The following is a 23,554-nucleotide window of genomic DNA, read 5'->3' as shown; positions in this document are numbered from 1 at the left end:
AATATTTTGTACTACCTACCTTATAACCTGTCCGCAGGAGTCATTGGAGGTGTGTGCAATGCTTTTTATTTTTTGTATGTTTTCTCTTATCTCAATTTCTATTGCAGAGGCAGAGTGGTTGTGATCTGTTGTTTTAACAACGGTGTTTTCTAGAGTTACAGCTGTGCCTCTACAATGTGAAGAGTAGAATTGTACACACCTCCAATGGCTTCTTAGGTTGACAACCTTGTCTCTGCAATAAAGATAACCTTCATACTTTAGTAGCTGGTTTCCGGTTCTTGAGATTATGTAGCTTGCTTCTCCTTGCGATGCCACTTGTGAAATATCTGTAAATCATATAAAAGAAATAGGTTAAAAGAAGTTTGCAGTTTTTATTATTAAATTTGTGGTGGATTTAGTTTACTAATTAGTAAGTTAATTAATATGTAATGTGTTCTATTTGTAAGTGTTTGGTGTAGGTGGTTTGTTATCTTTTATATTTGGTGATTGTGTGTTATTTATTGAGGTAATTAGGTTGGTGGGGGGTTTTAGGTTTTGGGGAGGGGGTGGGGGGTTGGGGGGTTTAGGTTTTGGGGTGGGGTTGGGGGGTGGGGCTTTTTTGGTTTTGGGGAGGGGGTTGGGGTGAGGGGGTTTTAGGTTTTGGGGTGGTTTTGGGGGGTGGGGTGTTTTTGGTTTTGGGGAGGGGGTGGAGGGTCAGGGGGTTTTAGGTTTTAGGGTGGGTTTGGGGGGGGTGGGGCGTTTTTGGTTTTGGGGAAGTGGTGGAGGGTGAGGGGGTTTTAGGTTTTGGGGTGGGGCTGGGGGTGTGGGGCGTTTTTGGTTTTGGGGAAGTAGTGGAGGGTGAGGGGGTTTTAGGTTTTGGGGTGGGGTTGGGGTCGTGGGGTGTTTTTGGTTTTGGGGAGTGGGTGTGGGGTCAGGGGGTTTAGGTTTTGGGGTGGGGTGTTTTTGGTTTTGGAGAGGGGGTGGGGGTAGGGTTTTTTCGGTTTTGGGGTGGGGTTGGGGGGTGGGGCGTTTTTGGTTTTGGGGAGGGGGTGGGGGTTAGGGGGTTTTAGATTTTGGGGTGGGGTTGGGTGGATGGGGCGTTTTTAGTTTTGGGGAGGGGGTGGGGGGTCAGGGGTTTTTAGGTTTTTTGTGTGGGTTTGGGGGGGTGGGGCGTTTTTGGGTTTGGGAGGGGGGGTCAGGGGGTTTTAGGTTTTGGGGTGTGGTTGGGGGGGTGGGGTGAGGGATGTAGGGTGAATGGTACCTATTAGTAATGCTTTTGTCAAGAATGCTTTTAAAATTAAATATTGTTGTTAAGGCATTTGTGATTAAATTATTAGTAGTAAGAACAAGGTTGGTGTTCTGTTTTTGTTGTTAAGGTACTAGTTGTTTTGGAAGTTGGTGTTTTGTTGTAAACTGTATTTATGTTTATTGTCCAGCAGCTGTTTAGAGGTAAGTGTTTGGTGGAGTTGTAATCGTTTTTTATTTTTTTATATAATATATGTACTGTGTTTGCGAAGTGTTTTTAATTTTATTGAATTTATGTGTGTTTGGTGTTAAGTTAAGGGGTATTTGAATTAGAATGTTTGTTTAGTTTTATTTAACTAGAAAATCTGGTTGTATGTTATATTGAAAATCTTATACTTACTTTGAGTTTTTTTTGTTATTTCAGATGTTATTTTTTTTAAATTGATTTATTTCACTTCTTTATGTCTTCTGGTGTGTTTTGGGGTTCTTGTAGTCTGTAAGAAATAAGAAAGAGTGTATTATTTAGTTTATTCTTTTGTTTTATCATTTTTTTTTTTGGTTTAGTAGTAATTTTTTGAGTAGGTTTGAAATTTGGTGAATAATATTTGGTTTTTGGTTAAATTTATTAGGTGAATTAATTTAAAAACAAAAATTGTAGTTTTAATTTTTTATATATATATTTTAATTATATTATGGTATTTGTTATTTAATAATTTTTTTAATGCTATTGTTTATGGTTTAGTGAAATTGTTTTTGAATAATGGTAATGGTTTACCTTGGATGGCAAAGGTGTGGTGTTTATCTTTTTGGTCAGATTCTTGATATTTATGCCTGTAACAAAATAGTACGAAAGGTACATTCATTATATATTATCTTAGCTGTGGTATAGGTTAGTAAATGTCTTTATATTTATTTATGGATATTTTACCTTGTTATCTCAGTAGATGGCGGTGTTGGATAAATTATATTTTAATTCTTTTCCGTAGTGATATGCTCGTCTTCTCTGTAAATTGTTCGGTGTAGTAATGAGTAGAAAATGGAGGTCGTTGGTATTTATATGTGTTTTTGTAAGTATTGTCTTATTTGTATATTGAATGTGTTTTGGATATGTTTTTTTATTGTGAATTCGTTTGTGATGTTAGATATATATAATTGTGGAGTTTATTTGTTTTGTAGTTTGTATTTTTTTTTATGTTCGTTCTCGTTTGTTCAGTAGAGGAAGTATTTCCTGGGTCATGTAGAAAGTGTTGTAGGACTATTGTTTTATGTAGGTTTTTTTTTTAGTGTTGTGTTTGTTTTCTAATTATTTAAGTATTATTTATTTTTATTTAAAACGGTGTTTATATGTTTTGGCTTTTTGTGATGTTTTGTTTTTTGTATGTAGGAAATATATTGTTATTTTCGATTTCGTTTATTTTTTACGTAGTAATGTAGTGGTTTTAATTTTTTATTTAATAATAGTTATTGTTTAGTTGTGATATTAATTATTAATATTTTTCGTTGTTTGGAGTTCGTTTTAAATATATTAGGTGTTTAGGCGTTTTCGGTGTTGGGTAGTATTTGTTTGGGTATTGGTTGTTTGGCTAGTCGTTTGTTTGGGTAGTAGTTATTTTAGGATTCGTTGTTTAAGTATTCGTTGTTTGGGTAGTAGTTTGTTTGGGTATTAGTTATTTGGGGAGTCGTTATTTAAGTAATTTTTTGTTTGGGTAGTCGTTGTTTAGGTAATAGTTATTTGGGGAGTCATTGTTTATGTAGTCATGGTTTACATAGTAGTGGTTTTGTGGAATATTTGTGATTTAGTGGTTTTCGTAGTCGTTAAATAGGTGTTCGTTGTTCAGGAATAATTTAGTTAATGGTTTTTTTCGTTGCAAAATAATTAGTTTTATAGGTTTTTTCGGTGTTGGGAAGTCGTTGTTTAAGTAGTAGTTGTTTAGGTAGTAGTGGTTTAGTGTCATATTCTATTTCTATTGCGTGTCAATGCAAAAATGAGAGGGGAGAATATTGGTTTTCAATGAACAGTGTCTCTTTATGTTGTTTTGTAACTGGAGTGTGTTCGCTATTGCCCTCTGTAGTTGTAGGCACGAGTGGAGTCTTCCTTGAACAGTACCAGGCTATCATCTGGGCTCTAATAAACTTCTTAGGGTAACCTCTTTCTCTCTGACCTTGCGTAACATAACTGGAGCTCATGTAAAGCACCACAAAGGGGCTTGCGCTATATAAACTGCAAATGAAAAAAAAAACAGTCTGCTGAATTCACCTGTGAATTTTAAGTGAGGACTTTGTTCATTGAGCCATCTCACAAAGTCTTCGAGGGGATGTCCTTTACCGCCACACCGCAGGAGAAATATATTATTAAAATACCTCTTCCATGTATGGATCCCTTGCCTGTATTGAATATTCTCATTGCTTGTTTTGCTGGTTTCAGACTTTGAAACCAGCAAAATTATCCCCTTCCCTCAGGGATCACCTACCAGATGGACCATTTCTGAGTATGAGGAGATGTTGTTATGTAGGAAGCTGGCTCTGTGTATACTATATCAAAATGAGATATAGTATGCACAGAATCCAGGGGTTCCCCCGAGGCTTAACAGAGGCTAAAGTAGATAATACTAATGCTCTCTTTTGTGGTAGTGTAGTCGAGCAGTAGGCTTATTAGAGGGCAGTGCAAAGCATGTGTTGTACACACACATGCAAGAAACAAGGCCAACACTCAATGACTAACTCCAGGCCAATGTATTTGTATAGGAAAAATATATTTTTGTTACTTTATTACTAGAACCAAAAGGATCTTGTTGCAGGTAAGTTGTAGGAAGCTGGCTTGGTGTGTGGTGGGTACCTAGGGTACTTACACCTCATACCAGGTCCAGGTATCCCCTATTAGAGAAGTATAGGCAGTGTCTAGAAGCCATGCTCTTTAGAGGTAGCTGTGGATGAGCAGCCGAGGCTTATCTAAGAGACATGAAGAGCTCATGCAATACCACTGTAGTCACACAGCACTTACACACATGAAAGAAAACACACTGTAGTACATAAATTAAGGTATTTTATTTTTGGAAGAGATCACCACAAAATACTAGACAGGCAACCCACCCTTAGGAGGTAAATAATACACTAAATATATACACTAGTAATCAGAAACAGGCATAGAAAAGGTTAGAAAACAGTGCAAATAGTCTTAACCAATAGTGACCCTAGGAGGAGCCAGTCACACCTATTTCCAAAGGAAGGGGGTGTTACCTCCCTCTACCAAAAGAAATCCTTTGTTTTGCCTTCCTGGGCTTGATCAGATCAAGCAGCAGGAGGACAGAAATCTGTCTGAGGGGTGGCAGTAGCTGGGCTGCCCGGAAAACCCTGTAAGACTAGGGGAGGCAATGCTGGGGGTCCACTAAGGAGCCACCACAGTGCATGGAATCATACTTCCAGTACTTGCAACAGTATTGGGGTATGATTCCGACAAGTTTGATATCAAACATGCCCAGGTTCGGAGTTACCATTATGTAGCTGGACATAGGTAATGACCTATGTCCAGTACATGTGAAAAATGGTGTCCCCGCACTCACAAAGTCTAGAAAAATGGATCTGGAGATTATGGGGCACCTCTGCTAGTGCAGGGGTGCCCTCACACACATGTATCTGCAACCCACACGCTGGGCTGAGAGGTGCTACCATAGGGCTGACCTATAGTAACCTGGTGTACTGACCTGTAGTGAAAATTGATGCATGCACCCATTTCACATAGGCTGCAATGGCAGGCCTGCAGAACCCTTTGCATGGGCTCCCCATGGATGGCAGGATAACTGCTGCAGCCCATAGGGATCCCCTGGAACTCCAATGCCCTGGCTACCCAGGTACCATATATGAGGGACTTACATGGGGATACCAGTATGCCAATTGTGGGAAGAAAAAGGTACAATTTAGAGGAGAGATCAAAACTACTGGGGTCCTGGTTAGCAGGAACCCAGTAGACGCAGTCCAACATACTGACAACAGGCAGAAAATGGGGGTAACCATGCCAAGAAAGAGGGTACTTTCCTACATAAGTACAATTGCAAGTAAAGTGTCAAACATATGTATCAATTGTACTTTGTTCAGATTTCACAAGTAAAATAGTTTACAAGTAAGTAACACTTTTCAATTTCAAATTTGACAGTGCAATTTATCATAGGAACCAAGGGGATCACAAAGATCCTGCAGGCTGGGTCCAGGGGCGGTTGCGGAAAACCAAAGGCTGGACAAGGAGGAGAGGTGCTTGCAGGATGTTTCTGGTGCATTGGTCTGATTTTCCAAGGCCTCAGTGTCTGGGGGGGGGGGGTAACCATGCAAAAAGGGTCACTTTCCTACAAGTTATTACAGGACTGACTATTCCAAAGAGGCTGAAATATTAAAGATCGAATTATTATAGAGTGGTTACCCTAAAAACTGTACAAGCAACAGCAGGTTTTGACCCTCAATTGTATGTCCTTTCCTGTGTCTTGCATATGGGCAGCAAATTATTCGGCCCTTATTACAATATTTTCCTTTGTGCTAGTGTGGAGAGTTTCCCCAAAGCCATTATTACCAGCACTCCTGCCTATATTGGCTCACAAACTCATCATCTTTGGTGGCTTTCACCACATGTTTGCCCGGGTAAGAAAAGGGGGTATAAAGAGGAGTGCAGTGGTTTGCAGGGAGAAAGGGGAAAAAGCTACCAGCAAGGTAATCAACTCACAATGTGGGGCTACAGACATACCCAAGGAGAATTACACCACAGACACCCCAAACCCTTAATCTAATAGAGACTTCTAACTGCAGCTTCCTTACTTTTGATTTTCCCAGGCATCAGACTGGATCCAGAAACTTTTGCTGAGCAATACCCCTTGTGCGCGCCATGGGTGGCTCCATTTGGCTCCGTTTGGCATTGTTGGCACCAGGAGTGACATCATGGCCACATATATAGGCGCCACCCAGGTGCGTGAGCGTCAGTTCCTTTCTTTTTGCGCAAGTTAGTGCAGATCCAGTGAGAACTACCCCGCTATCACTTTTTGACAGGCCTTTCTTCTAAATTTTCACAAGATTTTTTGGTGTGTGTTGAGGATGTCTTCAAGGAAGGTTGGGTTTAAACCGTGTGTCGCCTGTCACTGTGCCATGTTGGTCAGTGACCCCCATCTTGTTTGCCTGTGGTGCTCCGAGCTCAACCACAACTCCAAGTTGTGCTCGGACTGTCGGGCCATATCGGGCCATGACGCTGAAAGGCTTTGAGGGAGCGATCCCTAAAGCTGCTTGTGGCCTGCAGTCGGCAACACGGACACGTGTGACTCAAAAAAGGTCTCAGTTCCAGGCGAGGAGGAGATCTTGAAGCCCCCAAGTCCTCTTCCACCCATTCGAGGTCCTCAGGACACTCAGGAAGAGGCACAAAAAAAGAAGAAGTCCAAGAGGACTTTGTCTTCGCCTCGTCCGTCAGCCGATGAGATGAGTGGGGAACATCGGCTTTCCCAGCAAGGTTCTACGGAACCGTTAGCCAGATCGACTACAGGTCTCTCACCTTTCCCGGGGGCCTGGGGACACACGCTCAAATAAGAAAATTTTATAAGGCCATGTGCTGTGTATTTGAGCGAGCCGACTCCTCTGGGGTGCCTTCGGGCCCTGCGGGGTTCAGTGAGACTCCTACTGGATCCATGCCGGCAGCTTTGACCCTGGCACTAGTGGGGTTTCATGAATCTGAGTCTAGATCCGGACCGGTACCGGTCATACCCAGGTGACGTTTACCGATCATGATGCCAATGCTCCCGGTGCCACTAGTGCCCACCGGTGGTGTCAGCCCCATTCATATCCCCGATGGTCTGGAGCTGGAATGGCATCGCACAACGCCGATTCTGGTGCTGACGGCACCTAGAGGTGCCAGATCATTGCTTGAACCTTATTTTTTATATGGAGGCATGGGAGAAGAGTGAGAGGGGTCGCTGGACTCTCTAGAACACCCGTTGGAACAATCCGTGGACAGGTATGAGGAGCTAGGATAAACCAGTGGTCGGGGCACCTCTCCAGACACTCGGTTACTCTCTCCCCCTATTGTGGCTACGGAGGAGGCAGCATCCTATGAGATGGTGGTGCGTAGGGCAGCAGGGTCCTCGACCTCAAACTGCCCTCAGTGGCTGTCAAGACAAACATCTTGACAGAAGTGCTACAGCCTGGGGCTTCCACATCTGAACCCCTTTTGCCCTTTAAAGAGGCACTTACTGGTATCCGGCTGGGAGCTTGGTCCAAGCTCAGTACAGGGGCTCCTGTTAATAAAACGATTGCCTGCTGCCATTGAACAGCTCTGGGTGACCCTAGCTTTCTCATCCAACACCCCACCTCCGAGAGCTTGGTTGTCCAAGCCTCCACACCCCTTGGTGCATTCCCTTGTGCTCCTGCAGATAGGGAATTTAGGAGGCCTGACCTTCTTAGGAAGAAGTTGTTTTGTTCCACCAGCCTAGCACTGAGGTCGATGAACAATCCTGCCGGCCCACAGGCACAACCTGCAGTTCAAGGTAGGCTATGAACACTTTCAGTTCACTGTGCTGCTATTTGGCCTTACAATGCCCCTTGGGTGTTCCTAAAGTGATGGCGGTGGTCGCAGCTCATCTGCGCAGGTTAGGTGTTTGAGTCTTCCCCTACCTCGACGACTGGTTGTTGAAGGGAAGTTTACCCCAGGTTGTCGTCTCCCAACTCCAGACTACGGCGAACCTTCTGCATTCACTGTGGTTCACTATAAACGTGCCGAGGTCACACGTGACTTCTTCTGAGATGCTTCCTTTCATCTGAGTAGTTCTGGACACAGTGCAGTTTCGGGCTTATCATACCCGAACAGCGAGTCCAGGATATTCAGGCTATGATACCCATGTTTCACCCTCTGTCCTTGATTTTGGTGAGAATGACTCTGAGAGTGCTTAGCCTCATGGCCTCCTGCATCCTATTGGCTAAACATGCCAGATTGCATATGTGGGCTCTGCAGTGGGACCTGAAGTTCCAGTGGACACAGCAACAGGGAAATCTCTCTGACATGGCCCAGATCTCGGAGGGAACTGTGAAAGACCTGCAGTGGTGGTTAACGAACCGCAATTGGGTCAAAGGTAGACTCCTCTCCCTTCCCCAAACAGATCTCACAGTAGTGACAGATGTGTCACTTCTGGGATGGGGTAGCCATCTGGGAGTGGTGGAAATCAGAGGGATTTGGTCACTGGCGGAATCCAAGCTCCACATCCACATGCTGGAGCTCAGGGCGATCCGACTAGTATTGAAGGCACTTCCTCCCACTGTCAAGGGGATGTTGGTACAGATGTTCACGGACAACACCACCGCCATGTACTGCAGCAAGCATCGACCCTTTGTCAAGAGGCCCTGTGTCTCTGAACATGGCTGGAACAGCAGGGCATAACCCTGGTGGTTCAGCACCTGGCAGGTTTTCAGAATGCCTCAGGCAGAAACTAAGACTCCCAGCCTATTGAAAGTGCTCAAACATTCACCCCTGGTCTCTCTTGCAGCTCCCAGGTGCACAGGGAAGGCTTCTAGGCAGCAGGCCTATTTCTACCAGGCTTCTGCAGGGGGCAGTGAATCATACACACAGAATGAAGGGCTTTTCTGTCCTTGTGGCAGTGAACAGGAAGCGTACAGGTGACCCTTGGATAGTAGTCCCAGTACCTGAGCTACAGTAAAGATCAGAAGTGTATCAGGCTCCTTTCCCCTGCAAGTTATGCAGAGTTCTTCCTTTCTTCAGATAGTCTTTCAGGTCTATAAATGATCTGGACCTGACCTGAGCCATTGATTGGGGATTTCCATAGGCCAAGTCCCAGCAGAATGGAATCAAAATTTTATTTTGATTTTTTGGCTGTTCCTTTTTCACCTTACTACAAATTTCCCTTGAGTCAATCATCTGAAATAGCACAAGCCAGGCTTCCCTATCTGGTGCTACCACCACACCAAGGGCCACCCCTTTGTAGATGGGGATGCACCCCCTCTACCTGATCTGAGAACACTTTATGTTGTGGGAAGAGATAAATGTCTGAATGATATGAATGTCTCCGTGTATGACCTGAGTCGCCATTGTTTTTTTTTTTCACATCTAATGGAAGGCTGTTACTGAAATCAGTTATGATGGTATCTGCTTCTGTTCATGGTCATTTCTGTTTTAGAATTGCTGTATTGTCCCCTAGAAGGCAAACATTTCACATCTGAGTGGAATGTTAATAACAAACACTTAAGTAAATGTAGTTTGCAGAACTGAATTCATTCTGTTTGGTTTTCAGACAAAACAAAGTGTTTTTTTGTTTTGGAACATAGAAGGTAAATTTGCTGCAGGGACCCTACACTGATCAAGAATGCTTTTAATCAAGATCCTTATTAAATTCAAGTATGTGTAACTCCAATCCTGCTAAAGATTCTCTTTGAGCTTGCTATTAAATAATTCTGCATTTAGATACATCTAACTGTTTTTCCAAAAGCCTCTTATCCTGGTCCTGTGTTCCTCCTATTGGGTGCTTCAGTCCTTTTATAACTGAAAATAAATAACTATAATTCTGCTATTGACTGCCTCTAACCGTGCTTCTGAATACTTGTAATCCTGATCTTAAACACCCTGACTCTTGTTTCTGATACCGAGACTCTGGGACCAAAATCTCTATAACCCTGCTCCTCAGTACCTCAATACATGACCAAACTTTACAAGAATCTTGTTATTGGTTATTTCCCATCCTGGGTTGAAACCCCCTTAACTCTTTTATCACGCTCCTAAATTCCTATAATCCTGCTTTTTAACCACAAGCCTTGTGTAATGCTGGTGACAAAGCTCCAGGGTGTTACTGCTCCGTAACGCCTCAACTCATGAATACATACCTCCAGTTGTGCACATAAATACCTGATCCAGCTCATAACTACCTCTTCTAATACTATTACAAATAAAAGACAACGTGCCTGGAAGCCCTCTAGTCTAACATGGAAGCACAGCAAATGATGAAAAGATGATTGTCATTTCAACTACCAGAGCTCGTGCCCAAAAAGGTCAGCTGGAGTATCCAATGCTAAAATACAGGAAATCTGGGGCAGGTTATATATGTTTTCCCTCAATACTTGTCTATGGAACCTAATCACATGATAGAAATGTGTTTCACCAAAACGTATCCAATGAGTAGGTGACAGGATCACCTGGAGAAAATCTGAGGCGTCCTTGAAAAGAAGAATTCCTTAATTCATTATTCTCCTAAAAACTCGCTGGTAGACTGAAAACTAGGTCATGCTTGCAGAAATTTGCAAATATACTGCCCTGATTAAAATGTCATCTCAGACTACTAGCGCCATAAAACTTATATTGGTACACGTAATAATATGCGTATATATATATTAAAAGAACAATAACATCAAAGTACATAAAATATACCATTATGTTTTCACAATGCTCAGAGAGGTCTCAAAAATGCTCAAACATGCCTCTAATTAAGCTCATGGGTACCTCTTGTCCACTTTAAAGAAATCTTTAATCGTGCTCCCCAAAACCTCAGATCCAGCTCAGAAATCCCTCTATTACTACTGATAAATTCCTCTAATCGTTCTAAGAAGCCTTGGCACTGAATACCAAACAAATGTTTTTTACATTACATTATATGACTGAACATAAATATGAATTTGCTTCTTTCGGATGCAAAAATTATCTGACAAATTGCTTTTCAACTTACTTCTCAGAAACCTGAATCTGGATCACACATGCGAGCACTTCCGAGAAGATGTTTAGAGGGCAAAATGACATGGTTGCGCTGAAAAGGAGGTAATGAGATGATGTTTTATGAAGCAATACAAGGTGCAAATATTCAGGAACTGGCAAACGCAGAAATGTTAATTATGTTAAACGCTGAGCTAAGAGCAGTTGAAATGCTGCAGGATGTGTGTAGATTCTAATGATGAATGGGACCAATGAAACCTAGTCGAGAATCTAACCACGAGTCAGCAATATTAACTTTCAAAAAGTATAAATATTGTCATTATTTTATATATTGTAAAAGTATGGGAGGATCCAATGAGGTTATTTCTTATGTTAATATGGAGTTAGCTGACTGCTTCATTTATCTCTGCTTCCTGTTTTTTTTGGGGGGAGGGTTGGTCTGATCATCTGGGCCTAAATTGAGAGCCTACCATCTCAGTCCAAAGCCTCTATCATCTCTAGGCCTCCCCTCTATCATCTCTAGGCCTCCCATGAGTATAGGGTTCTTGGTGAAGAGTCTCTGAGGATGACAGGGGAGCCTGCACATCTGGGGCTCGATTCGGAGCCCACCATTAATCCAAAGCCCCTGTTATCTCTTGGCCACCCATGAGTAAAGGATTCTGGGTGAAGGGTTGTGAGGAGCCCTTGACACTTGGGCCTAGATTCAGAGCCCACCTTCTTGGTCCAAATCGTTTGTCATCTCTTGGCCATCCATGAGTATACAGTTCTTGGTTAAGGGTCCCTGAAGGGGACCTGCACATCTGGGCCTGGATTCAGAGCCAAACATCTCAATCCAAATTCTCTGTCATCTCTTTGCCTCAAAGGTAAATTTGGTCTTAAACATATGATGAACCCTTCCTTTTTTAGGCCTATCAGGAATTCACAAAGGGAATCTTGGTAGGTGTAAGATCATTTGCGAGGATGGATATTTCCAACATGTGTGGAGACATGGAGAACCCACAAACATGGACATTTGAGGGCCTTCCCAAAATACTCTGTATTCCCTCTCCATCCTTGAAATTGTCTGACATTTACTCAAGCACAAGGCTGAAGTAACTCTCCTTCGAGGGTGGGAAGGTGACCAAATCAACTTCAGATTTACTGGGGGTGCAGAGAAAGGGCTTTCTCCACAGGGTGCATTTTCACAGTGGACCCTAATCCCACTTTGCAAATATGAGGATGATAAGGATGAGGATACTGAGGATGATGCGGTTAATGAGGATCATGATAAGGAGGGTGATGAGGAGGATGAGAATGTTGGGAATGAGAATGATGAGTATGAGGAAGATGATGAGGAGAATGATGAAGATGATAATGATGACGATGTTGAAGATGATGAGGATGATAGTGATGATGAGGAGGATGAGCATGATGAAGATGAGGATGGTGAGGATGATGAGGATGATGATGAGAGTGACAATGTTGAAGATGAGGAGGATTATGGTGATGATGAAGATGAAGATGAGTAGGATGAGGATAATGAGAATGACCGTGAGGAGGATCATGATGAGGGTGACAATGCTGAAGATGAGGAGGATGATGAGGAAGAGGATGACGAGGATGATGACGCTGATGAGTTGGATGATGAGGAGGCTGAGAATGAGAGGTGGAGGCTGGAGAAGGAGGATGATTATGAGGAGGAGGAGGCAACAATGCCAACAATAATACCATAAAGCCGAAGGAAGCTTCATTTATTTTGTCCATTCACTGCCATGCTGTCCAAGGGTCCACAACACCACATGGGTGACGAGGTGGACCAGACCCTGTATGCTTCCAGAGCCCTAGATATGATGGGGCCAAATTCCACATATCCAGCACTGCCAACCCTACACCATGATATTCCCCTCTGGTTGTAACTGGTTTCAGTCCAAGCGTTAGTAAAAGAGGAATGGCCTTCTGTCAGACTAGTTCCTAGAAGGGAGACACCATGTGTAGGAAAATGCCTCTGTTGGCATGGTTACCCCCTAGCCTTTTGCCTTTTGTTGATGCTAGTTATGATTGAAAGTGTGCTGGGACCCTGCTAACCAGGCCCCAGCACCAATGTTCTTTCCCTAAACTGTACCTTTGTCTCCGCGATTGGCACAACCCTGGCACACAGATAAATCCCTTGTAAATGATACCCATGGTACCAAAGGCCCTGTGGCAAGGGACGGTCTCTAGGGGCTGCAGCATGTATTATGCCACCTTGGGGACCCCTCACTCAGCACATGCACACTGCCTCACAGCTTGTGTGTGCTGGTGAGGAGAAAAAGACTAAGTCGACATGGCACTCCCCTCAGAGTGCCATGCCAACCTCACACTGCCTGTGGCATAGGTAAGTCACCCCTCTAACAAGCCTTACAGCCCTAAGGCAGGGGGCAATATACCACAGGTGAGGGCATAGCTGCATGAGCAGTATGCCCCTACATTGTCTAAGCCAATTCTTAGACATTGTAAGCACAGGGTAGCCATAAAGAGTATATGGTCTGGGAGTTTTTCAAACACGAACTCCACAGTTCAGTAATGGCTACACTGAATACTGTGAAGTTTGGTATCAAACTTCTCAGCACAATAAATCCACACTGATGCCAGAGTGGGATTTATTGAGAAATGCACACAGAGGGCATCTTAGAGATGTCCCCCTGTATACCAGTCCAACTACTAGTGCTAGGCTGACCAGTTTCTGCCAGCCTGCCACATCTAGACGGCTTTCTGGCACATGGGAGGAGTGTCTTTGTGTACTCTGTGACCAGGAACAAAGCCTGTACTGCATGTAGGTGCTTCACACCTCCCCCTGCAGGGACTGTAACACCTGGCGGTGATCCTCAAAGGCTCAAGCCTGGTGTTACAGCGCCACAGGGCACTCCAGCTGGTAGAGATGCGTGCCCCCCCGGACACAGCCCCCACTTTTGGAAGTCCAGAGGAGATAATGAGAAAAACAAGGAGGAGTCACCCTCCAGCCAGGACAGCCCCTGAGGTGTCCTGAGCTGAGGTGACCCCTGTCTTAGGAAATCCTCCATCTTGCTTCAGAGGATTCCCCTCAATAGGATTAGGGATGTGCCCCCCTCCCCACAGGGAGGAGGCCCAAAGAGGGTGTAGCCACCCTCAAGGTCAGTAGCCATTGGCTACTGTCCCCCAGACCTAAACACACCCATAAATTGAGTATTTAGGGGCGACCCTGAACCCAGGAAAACAGATTCTTGATGACTTTAAACAAGATGAAGGACTGCTGACCTGAAAGCCCCGCGGAGACGATGGAGACAACTGTCTTGGCCCCAGCCCTTCCGGCCTGTCTCTGGACTCAAAGAACCTGCAAAAGCGACGCATCCAGCGGGACTATCGACTTCTGCCGACTGCGAGGGCTGCCCTGCAACCCAAAGGACCAAGAAACTCCCAAGGACAGCGGCTCTGTCTAAACATACAAAAAGAAACCATCTTTAAAGGGACTCCAGCCTCACTCTGGAAGCGTGAGTCCCCGACACTCTGCACCCGATGCCCCTGGCCCATGCCCAGAGAAACCAACACTGCAAAGAGGAACCCCAGGTGACTCCAACAACGTGGACACCCTGAGACGACCTCCTTGCACCCCCACAGCAACGCCTGCAGAGAGAATCCAGAGGCTCCCCCTGACCGTGACGGCCCGGTAACAAAGAACCCGATGCCTGGAAGAAGCACTGCACCCGCAGCCACCAGGCCCGAGAGAAACCAATTACCGGTGCAGGAGCGACCAGCAGGCGGCCATCATCGTTGCCAAATTTGTGGCTGGCCCGAGAAGTCCCTTTGTGCCCTGCTTGCATCACCAGAGTGACCCCCCGGTCTATCCATTGATTTCTATCTGAAACACGACACCTACTTTGCAAACTGCACCCGGCCACCCCTGTGCCACTGAGGGTGTATTTTGTGTTCCTGTTTGTGACCCCCCCAGTGTTCTACAAAACCCCCCTGGTCTGCTCTCCTATAACGCAGACTGGAACCGGAGCACCCCTAGTCTCCATAGGCACCTATGTTATTTGGGCTCTACTTTAACCTCTGCACCTGACTGGCCCTGTGTTGCTGGTGCTGGGTGTTTGGGTGTTAACTTGAACCCCCAATGGTGGGTTGCCTATGCCCCGGAGACTGAACTTGTAAGTGCTTTACTTACCTGCTAAACCAACTTGTACTTACCTCCCCCAGGAACTGTTGATGTTTGCACTGTGTCCACTTTTGAAACAGCTTATTGCTATTTTTACCAAAACTGTTTTAATTCAAAGTTCCATATTTACCTATGCCAAGTACCTTACAATTTATGTATTTACTTGAATTCTGAATCTTGTAGTTCTAAAATAAATTAAGAAAATAATAATTTTCTAATAATAAACCTATTAGCCTGGAGTTAAGTCTTTGAGTGTGTGTTCTCTTTTATTGCCTGTGTGTGTGCAACAAATGCTTAACACTGTCCTCTGATAAGCCTACTGCTCGACCACACTACCACAAAATAGAGCATTAGTATTATCTAATTTTGCCACTATCAACCTCAAAGGGGAACCCTTGGACTCTGTGCACACGATTTCTCACTTTGAGATAGTATATACAGAGCCAGCTTCCTACATTGGTGGATCAGCTTTGGGATCTAAGACTTTGTATTTGCTGGAGTACTCAGCCAATACCTGACCACACAACGAAATTCCCAAAATAGTCATTAGAAACTGATTTTTGAATTTTTGACTATTTTTCTAAATTTTAAAAGTCCTGCTAGGGCCTTGTGTAAGTCCCTGTTAGCATTTCGTTTTAACTTTAAAAGTTTGTAAAAGTTAGGATTTAAGTACTAGAAGTAGTTTTTATTTCTTAAAAAGTAATCCCAACTTTTAGAGTCACAATGAGCCACACAGATGAGATGGTGATAGAACTCAACCTCACCCCTTACCTGCATCTAGGGATGTCAGAGCTAAGGCCTCTCTGTAAGATAAAAAAGATAAAAACTGGGTGCAACCCTACTGAGGCAAAGCTCCAGGAGCTCTTGGCAGAGTTTACAAGGGACCACTCCTCTGATTTGGAGAATTCTCCCTCAGATGGGGAAATTAGTTAACAGGAAGATGAACTCACCCCTCCTGTCCTAATTAAGGAGAATGGGGCTCCTAGAACCCTGTCTCCACAAATCATAGTCAGAGAGCCTGGTTCTTCCACAGCGGAGTCCAGTGCTCTGTAAGCATTGAGGGCAGCTTCAATGAAGAGGACATCCTTCTAGCAAGGATGACTAAGAGATTAGCTTTGGAGAAGCAGCTCCTACCTATAGAAAGTGAAAGAAAATAAATGGGTTTAACACCCATAAATGGTGGCAGAAACTTAAATAGGGTCAGAGAGAATACTGACATCCTAAAAATCCCCAAAGGGATTGTAACTAAAATATAAGAAGGTGATGACATCACCAAGTGGATCACAGGTTTTGTGAGGGCTTGTGCAACCAGACAAGTAAGCAGATCTCACTGGGGAGCTCTCCTTTGGGAAATGTTCACTGGAAAGTGTAGGGATAGACTCCTCACACTCTCTGGTAAGGATTCAGAATCCTATGACCTCATGAAGGCTACCCTGATTGAGGGCTTGGATTCTCAACTGAGCAGTACAGGATTAGGTTCAGGGGGGCTCACAAAACCTCGAGCCAGACCTGGGTTGATTTTGTTGACTTCTCAGTCAAAACACTAGATGGTTGGATAACTGGCAGTGGTGTAAATGATTATGAAGGGCTGTATAATTTATTTATGAAAGAATATCTGTTGAGTAATTGCTTCAACGACAAACTGCATCAACATCTGGTAGACCTAGGTCCTATTTCTCCCCAAGAATTGGGAAAGAAGGAAGACCACTGGGTAATGACAAGGGCGACCAAGACTTCTACAGGGGGTGACCAAAAGAAAGGGGTCACAAAGCCTCCCCAGGGTAAGGGTGGTGAGACATCCAAGGACAAAAACAAAGAATCTTCTACAGGGTCCCAAAAACCTGCTCAGGAGGGTGGGCCCGAGCCTCTTCACGGTCCACAAATGAGTATAAGGGTAAAAACTTTGATCCCAAGAAGGCCTGGTGTCGCAACTGTAGACAGCATGGACACCAAACTGGAGATAAGTCCTGCCCCAAGAAAAGTCCCACAACTACTACTCCAGTTAGCACTGGAATAGCCAGTCTCCAGGTGGGATCAACAGTGTGCCCAGAGCAAATCAGGGTTCACATTGATGCTAGTTTAGTCTCAGAGGGTGGGATGGATTTAGCCATACTTGTTGCCTGGCCGCCTAACATGCAAATATACAGGCAGCAGCTCTTGATAAATGGGAATAAGGTAGAAGCCCTGAGGGATACAGGTGCCTGTGTCACCATGGTGACAGGCAAACTGGTTTCCCCAGGACAGTACCTGGCTGGACAGACATATCCAGTCATAAATGCTGACAATGAAGCTAAAGTCCATCCCATGGCAATGGTAACTTTAGAATGGCGAGGGGTCACTGGCCTGAAACAGGTGGTAGTCTCCTCAGCAATCCCAGTAGAGTGTTTGCTAGGGAATGATCTGGAGTCCTCAACATGGGCTGAGGTAGAGCTCAAGACCCATGCAGCCATGCTGGGTATCCCTGAACTGGTGTGTGTCAAGACTAGAGCACAATGCAGAGCACAGGGTGAAAAAGAAGTGTTGGAGTCTGGAATAATGGCCTAACCTTCTAAGAGGAAAGGAAAGAAGACTGGGGGACCAGCTTCTTCACAGCAGAAGAAACAGAACCTCTTTTCTTAGGAAGATGTCCTATCCCCTGAGGGAACTGAGTCCATGTAGCTGGAGCCTTATCAGGTAGAGCTCTTGGGCCCAGGGGGACCCTCAAGTGAACAGCTGTGTCAGGGACAAAAGACTTGTCCCACTATTGAAGGCCTAAGACAGCAAGCAGCTGAGCAAGAAAAACGTAATGTCAGTTCATTAGAACCCACAAGGTCCATTGGGAAGATGGACTCCTTTACACTGAGGCAAGAGATCCTAAACCTGGTGCCACTTGGAGAGTGGTAGTGCCTCAGGAGTTTAGGGAGTTCATTCTGACCTTAGCCCATGACATTCCCCTTGCAGGGCATTTGGGACAAACCAAGGCATGGGAGAGATTAGTCAACCATTTCTATTGGCCTAGTATGTCCCAGAAGGTAAAGGAGTTTTGAAGATCCAGTGTCACCTGTCAAGCAAGTGGCAAGACAGGTGGCCATCCAAAGGCCCCCTCATTTTACTTCCAGTGGTGGGGGTCCCTTTTGAGAGAGTGGGAGTGGACATAGTGGGTCCACTTGAACCTCCCACAGCATCAGGGAATCAATATATACTGGTAGTAGTGGAACATGCTACCAGGTACCCTGAGGCTATTCCCCTTAGGCCCACTACTGCCCCTGTAGTAGCTCATAGGTATTTTTTTTATCAGAGTAGGATTTCCTAAGGAGGTGGTTTCTGACAGAGGTACCAACTTCATGTCAGCTTACCTAAAACATATGTGGAATGAGTGTGGGGTGACTTACAAGTTCACCACACCATACCATCCACAAACCAGTGGTCTTGTGGAGAGATTTAACAAGACATTGAAGGGCATGATCATGGGGCTCCCTGAAAAACTCAAAAGGAGATTGGATGTCCTCTTGCCATACCTATTTTTCGCCTACAAAGAGGTGCCACAGAAGGGAGTAGGGTTTTCCCCCTTTGAGCTCCTGTTTATCCATACTGTAAGGGGACCACTGGCACTTGTGAAAGAAGGCTGGGAGGGACCTCTCCATGAGCCTAAGCAAGATGTAGTGGACTATGTTCGAGGCCTCCACTCCAGGATGGCAGACTACATGGAAAAGGCAAGCAAAAACCTTGAGGCAGGCCAACAACTCCAGAAGTTGTGGTATGACCAAAAGGCTGCAATGGTTGAGTTTCAGCCAGGGCTGAATAGTCTGGGTTCTGGAGCCAGTGGCTCTCAGGGCACTCCAGGACAGATGGAGTGGCCCTTACCCAGTGCTGGAAAAGAAGAGTCAGGTCACTTACTTAGTGGACCTGGGCACTAGCAGGACACCAAAGAGGGTGATCCATGTTAACCGCCTCAAACTCTACAATGACAGGGCAGACTTAACCATGCTAATGGTCACTGATGAGGATCAGGAAACAGAGAGTGAACCTCTCCCTGACCTCTTCTCAACTGACCCTAAAGATAGCTTAGTAGATGGAGTTGTCTACTCAGACACTCTCTCTGCCCAACAGCAATCTGACTGCCAGCAAGTCCTCTAGCAGTTTGCTGAGGTCTTTTCTTTGCCCCCTGGTCAGACACACTTGTGTACCCATAATGTGAACACAGGAGACAGTTTACCTGTCAATAATAAAATATTCAGACAGTCTGACCAAGTCAAGGAAAGCATCAAAGTGGAAGTCCACAAGATGCTGGATTTGGGAGTGATAGAGCACTCTGACAGCCCCTGGGCTAGCCCAGTGGTCTTGATCCCCAAACCTCACACCAAGGATGGAAAGAGAGAGATGATGTTTTGTGTGGACTACAGAGGGCTCAACTCTGTCACCAAGACAGTTGCTCACCCCATACCAAGGGCAGATGAACTGATTCGTAAATTAGGTGCAGCCAAATTCTTAAGTACCTTTGACTTGACAGCAGGGTACTGGCAAATCAAAATGACACCTGGACCTAAAGAAAAGACAGCATTCTCAACACCTGATGGGCATTATCAGTTTACTGTTATGCCCATTGGCTTAAAGAATGCCCCTGCCACCTTCCAAAGGTTGGTGAATCAAGTCCTTGCTGGCTTGGAGTCCTTTAGTGCAGCATATCTAGATGATATTGCTGTCTTTAGCTCCAACTGGCAGGATTACCTAGTCTACCTGAAGGTGGTTTTGCCGGACCTGTAAGCACCAGGCCTCTCTATCATGACATCCAAATGTCAGATAGGGCAGGATACAGTGGTTTACTAGGGACACCTTGTAGGTGGAGGCCAAGTGCAGCCATTACAAACCAAGATCCAGACTATTCTGGACTGGGAAGTTCCAAAAACCCAGACTCAAGTCAGGGCATTCCTTGGCTTGAATAGCTACTATAGGAGGTTTGTAAAGAGATATGGATCCATAGTGACACCCCTCATAGAACTTACCTCCATGAAAATGCCCAGAAACGTTTACTGGACCCTGGACTGTCAAAAGGCCTTTGACACCCTGAAATAAGCTATGTGCCAAGCACCACTTCTGAAAGATCCAGATTATTCTAAGCAATTCATTGTGCAGACTGATGCCTCTGAACATGGGATAGGAGCAGTTCTATCCCAAACCAATTATCATGCCCTTGACCAGCCTGTTGCTTTTATTAGCAGCAGGTTATTCCCCAGGGAGGAGCGTTGGAGTGCCATTGAGAGGGAGGGCTTTGCTGTTGTTTGGTCCCTGAAGAAGTTGAGACTGTTTGGTACTCACTTCACAGTTCAAACTGACCACAGACCTCTCAGATGACTTATGCAAATGAAAGGAGAGAACCCTAAACAGTTGAGGTGGTCCATATCCCTACAGGGAATGGACTTTGTAGTGGAGCACAGACCTGGGACTGGCCATGCCAATGCAGATGGCCTTTCCAGGTTCTTCCACTTAGAAAATGATGACCCTCTTTGGAAAGGTTAGCCTCATCCTCTTTCATTTGGGGGGGTGGGGTTGTGTAGGAAAGTGCCCCTGTTGGCATGGTTACCCCCTAACTTTTTGCCTTTTGTTGATGCTAGTTATTATTGAAAGTGTGCTGGGACCCTGCTAACCAGGCCCCAGCACCAGTGTTCTTTCTTTAAACTGTACATTTGTCTCCACAATTGGTGCAGCTCTGGCACACAGACAAGTACCTTGTAAATGGTACCCCTGGTACCAAGGGCCCTGTGGCCATGAAAGGTCTCTAAGGGCTGCAGCATGTATTATGCCACCCTGGGGACCCCTCTCTCAGCACATGCACACTGTTGTGTAGCCATTTTAGTTATAGCTCCATGCACGTTATTTTAGCATAATAGGCCTGCCGCTGTGCACTTTAACCTAGATATATTTTTATTCAGCTTCATTTTATTATTGTTACAATAGCCACTTTTTCGGTCTTGTTTTATTTTCTCTATCTAGCTGTTTTTGCCTAGGCCAGCACTCTGTTCTCAAACAAGACATTCTTGCTCACTCTGTGCTTCTTTCAATGCTGCAGTAAGATAGGTTGCCGATGAACGTGTTATAAAGTTTTGTCTGACATTCATAGAAAACACACATTCTTACGTAGGGACATTGTCTCAGAATATCAGCAGTTTTATTATAAAGACACTTCCCTGTCCCTTACACGTTACAGGGAGATTCCAGCCAGAGAAGCACAACTGTATGCTGATTGCTGAATGCTTCGCTACAGATGCTTATGCAGACTTCAGGCCTTTGCTCAGGTATGGGGAATGATGTCTTCCCAGGGGAACCTGAAGGGCAGAATTAGAGCTTAACACGCTGTGCTCTATTATAGTCTAGGTAGGAATTAGTCTATTGACTGGAGTGGTAGCGTTATTCTTATGGTTCACTCTCCTTGTCACAATTTTAATCTTGTCATGTTGTATCATCCTGGATATTGCAGCTCACGCTTTGCTATCCAAGATGCAGTCGCTTCATTAAAATCTTTATTGAAACGTACACTGCCTCCGTTTGTCATTGTATACATGAGACCATTGTAACTGAGAGAAACGGATGAGACCTGAGTGACCATGGCTTCCCTGAGAAACCAGTTATGTCATGCGCTCGGTTGCCCAATCATCCCTCCCCGTGGGTAGAGGTGATGCACTGCTAGTTAGCCGGAGCAAAACCCAGACTGAAGCGACAGGTATCACCTGTAGCGGGTCAGACTCAGCCTCCCGCACCGCAGGTGATTCTGTGGCTCAAAATCCAGTAGTCTCATTAGAATAATGAGAGCCTACACGACATGGCGCCGCCAACGTTTGGTCAGGCTCTAATTGTCGGGTCCTCCTGAGTATCTCTGTCTCATTTTATACAAAGATACCTCAGTACTCTATATACGGAGACGTCCGTGGTATTGAGGATTTCCTCCTCTGCTAAGTAGGGAACCCTATCTGATGCTGAAGGTTGTTCAAGTTTGAACTTTAAAAGGAACAGTCCCCATTTGATGTGTGCCTTCTCTGAACACATTTATCATTTACTATTGTGAATCAGCAACAGATAACAATAGCAGTTAATATGAGACAACCTCTGACTGCACATTTACTAGCAAACGGCCTAACGGCCTAGGGGAGTCCAGTCACATTTGTGGTGGATACCCATGCAGCTTATAGAACAGAACTTTTTATTCTTGGGTCACATTTCCAGCAGTTGATGGGAACACAAATACATTTCATCACTATACACTTGCAAACGCACCTGGACAATACAGGGTATATGCATGTTTAGAAATACCTTTATCTTATCAAGAACATAATAACTGGCTTGATGGTGCCCTACCCCACCCAATATTACCAGTTAGGTCCTCTAAGTAATGATGGTCCTACCTGGCCTTTATTGGCCACTTCTACACCTCACCATGCAGTAGCAACTTTAACAGTAGCTGAGGTTCGCTGCTTATATACTAAATTGACAGGACAGACAGGCGATTAGTACAGTTTGTGATGCAAACATTGAATACAAACCCAGCACGTGCTGCTCCAGCACAACCACATGCAGTAACGCCAGGCATTAATCCTGTAACTGTACATTCGATCATGGGTAAACTACCCGCCAAACAAGAAGAAATTCAGTTTTGGCTAGCTCAAAAAATAAATGTGATGGAAGCAGTATTTCCCCATACGGGATCTCAGGATAAACATAGAATTTTAACGATGTGCTTGCCATTTGGGATGGTCCCCACAGTTGATAATTGTAATACATGGGGCATGGTGTTTGCCGCGCTCTATACTATCGCATGTGGTACACCAACACTTGCCAATTTGCCAGAAGTGTTGAAACAAATTCATGATGAATATGGAGCAGCCCCGGCCCTAGATTTGTGGATTCAATTAATGGGTAATTTTGCCACAGTATCCTCCATTATTTTAAGTAACCTTAAAGGGGAAGCAACTGCACTTGCAGTGTGCATGCAGCTCTGGGTTGTTCCTCAACAGGATCAAGAACGTGAGCTGCCAAAGATTATCGCAGAGACATAGGGCCAGATGTAGCAAGCAGTTTTGCCCATTCTGTGTCTATGGGAAAATGTGTTCATACATATGGCCCCTATTCCAGTATTGGTTGAGATAGTCTAGGGGACCAACTAAACCACAATTTCAGGGCAAATCTAATAAAGATTTTTCCAAGCAAGCTCTTGAGGGTAACAAGAAACGCTGGGATAAAAAACAACAAATGCCTAAAAAAGAAAGGGGAGAACCTCCGCTTATGGAGACCCCACAGAATAGATATAATCTCAGAAATAGAGATAATATAAAAACGCCTGATAAATATCATTATACTGATACACGCCAATCTTGTTCCTTTCAGGACTCATCAGAAAAACGCTGTGAGAGAGGTGGGCGATCAGAGCAAAGAACAGAGTACGTGAAACCGAGACAGGAATCACAACGCTCATCAGAGGTTTATGTTAAAAAGGAAGAGAAACCTCCCCAACAAAAAACCCAATTGAAAAAGATAAAGGT

At 44.7% G+C, this 23,554-nt stretch overlaps 1 protein-coding gene across 2 annotated transcripts in view; it reads left to right on the top strand.

Annotated features, from left to right (window-relative positions):
* The window catches only part of LOC138286782 (apolipoprotein L3-like), a 244,700-nt gene that overhangs the window by 8,895 nt on the left and 212,251 nt on the right, over window positions 1-23,554 (top strand). Inside the window, exons 1-2 of one of the 2 annotated variants that reach the window (XM_069227280.1) lie at window positions 6,060-6,171; window positions 10,918-10,999. In XM_069227280.1, the coding sequence (XP_069083381.1) occupies window positions 10,959-10,999 (41 nt within the window). In that variant the 5' untranslated portion in view covers window positions 6,060-6,171; window positions 10,918-10,958. Of the gene's footprint in view, window positions 1-6,059; window positions 6,172-10,917; window positions 11,000-23,554 lie in introns of those variants that run through there. The other variant, XM_069227279.1, reaches the window with a different exon arrangement.

The sequence above is a fragment of the Pleurodeles waltl genome, chromosome 3_2, assembly GCF_031143425.1.
Source record: "Pleurodeles waltl isolate 20211129_DDA chromosome 3_2, aPleWal1.hap1.20221129, whole genome shotgun sequence".
In the NCBI taxonomy this organism is placed as follows: domain Eukaryota; kingdom Metazoa; phylum Chordata; class Amphibia; order Caudata; family Salamandridae; genus Pleurodeles; species Pleurodeles waltl.
This window is presented reverse-complemented; position numbering and strand designations above follow the sequence as displayed.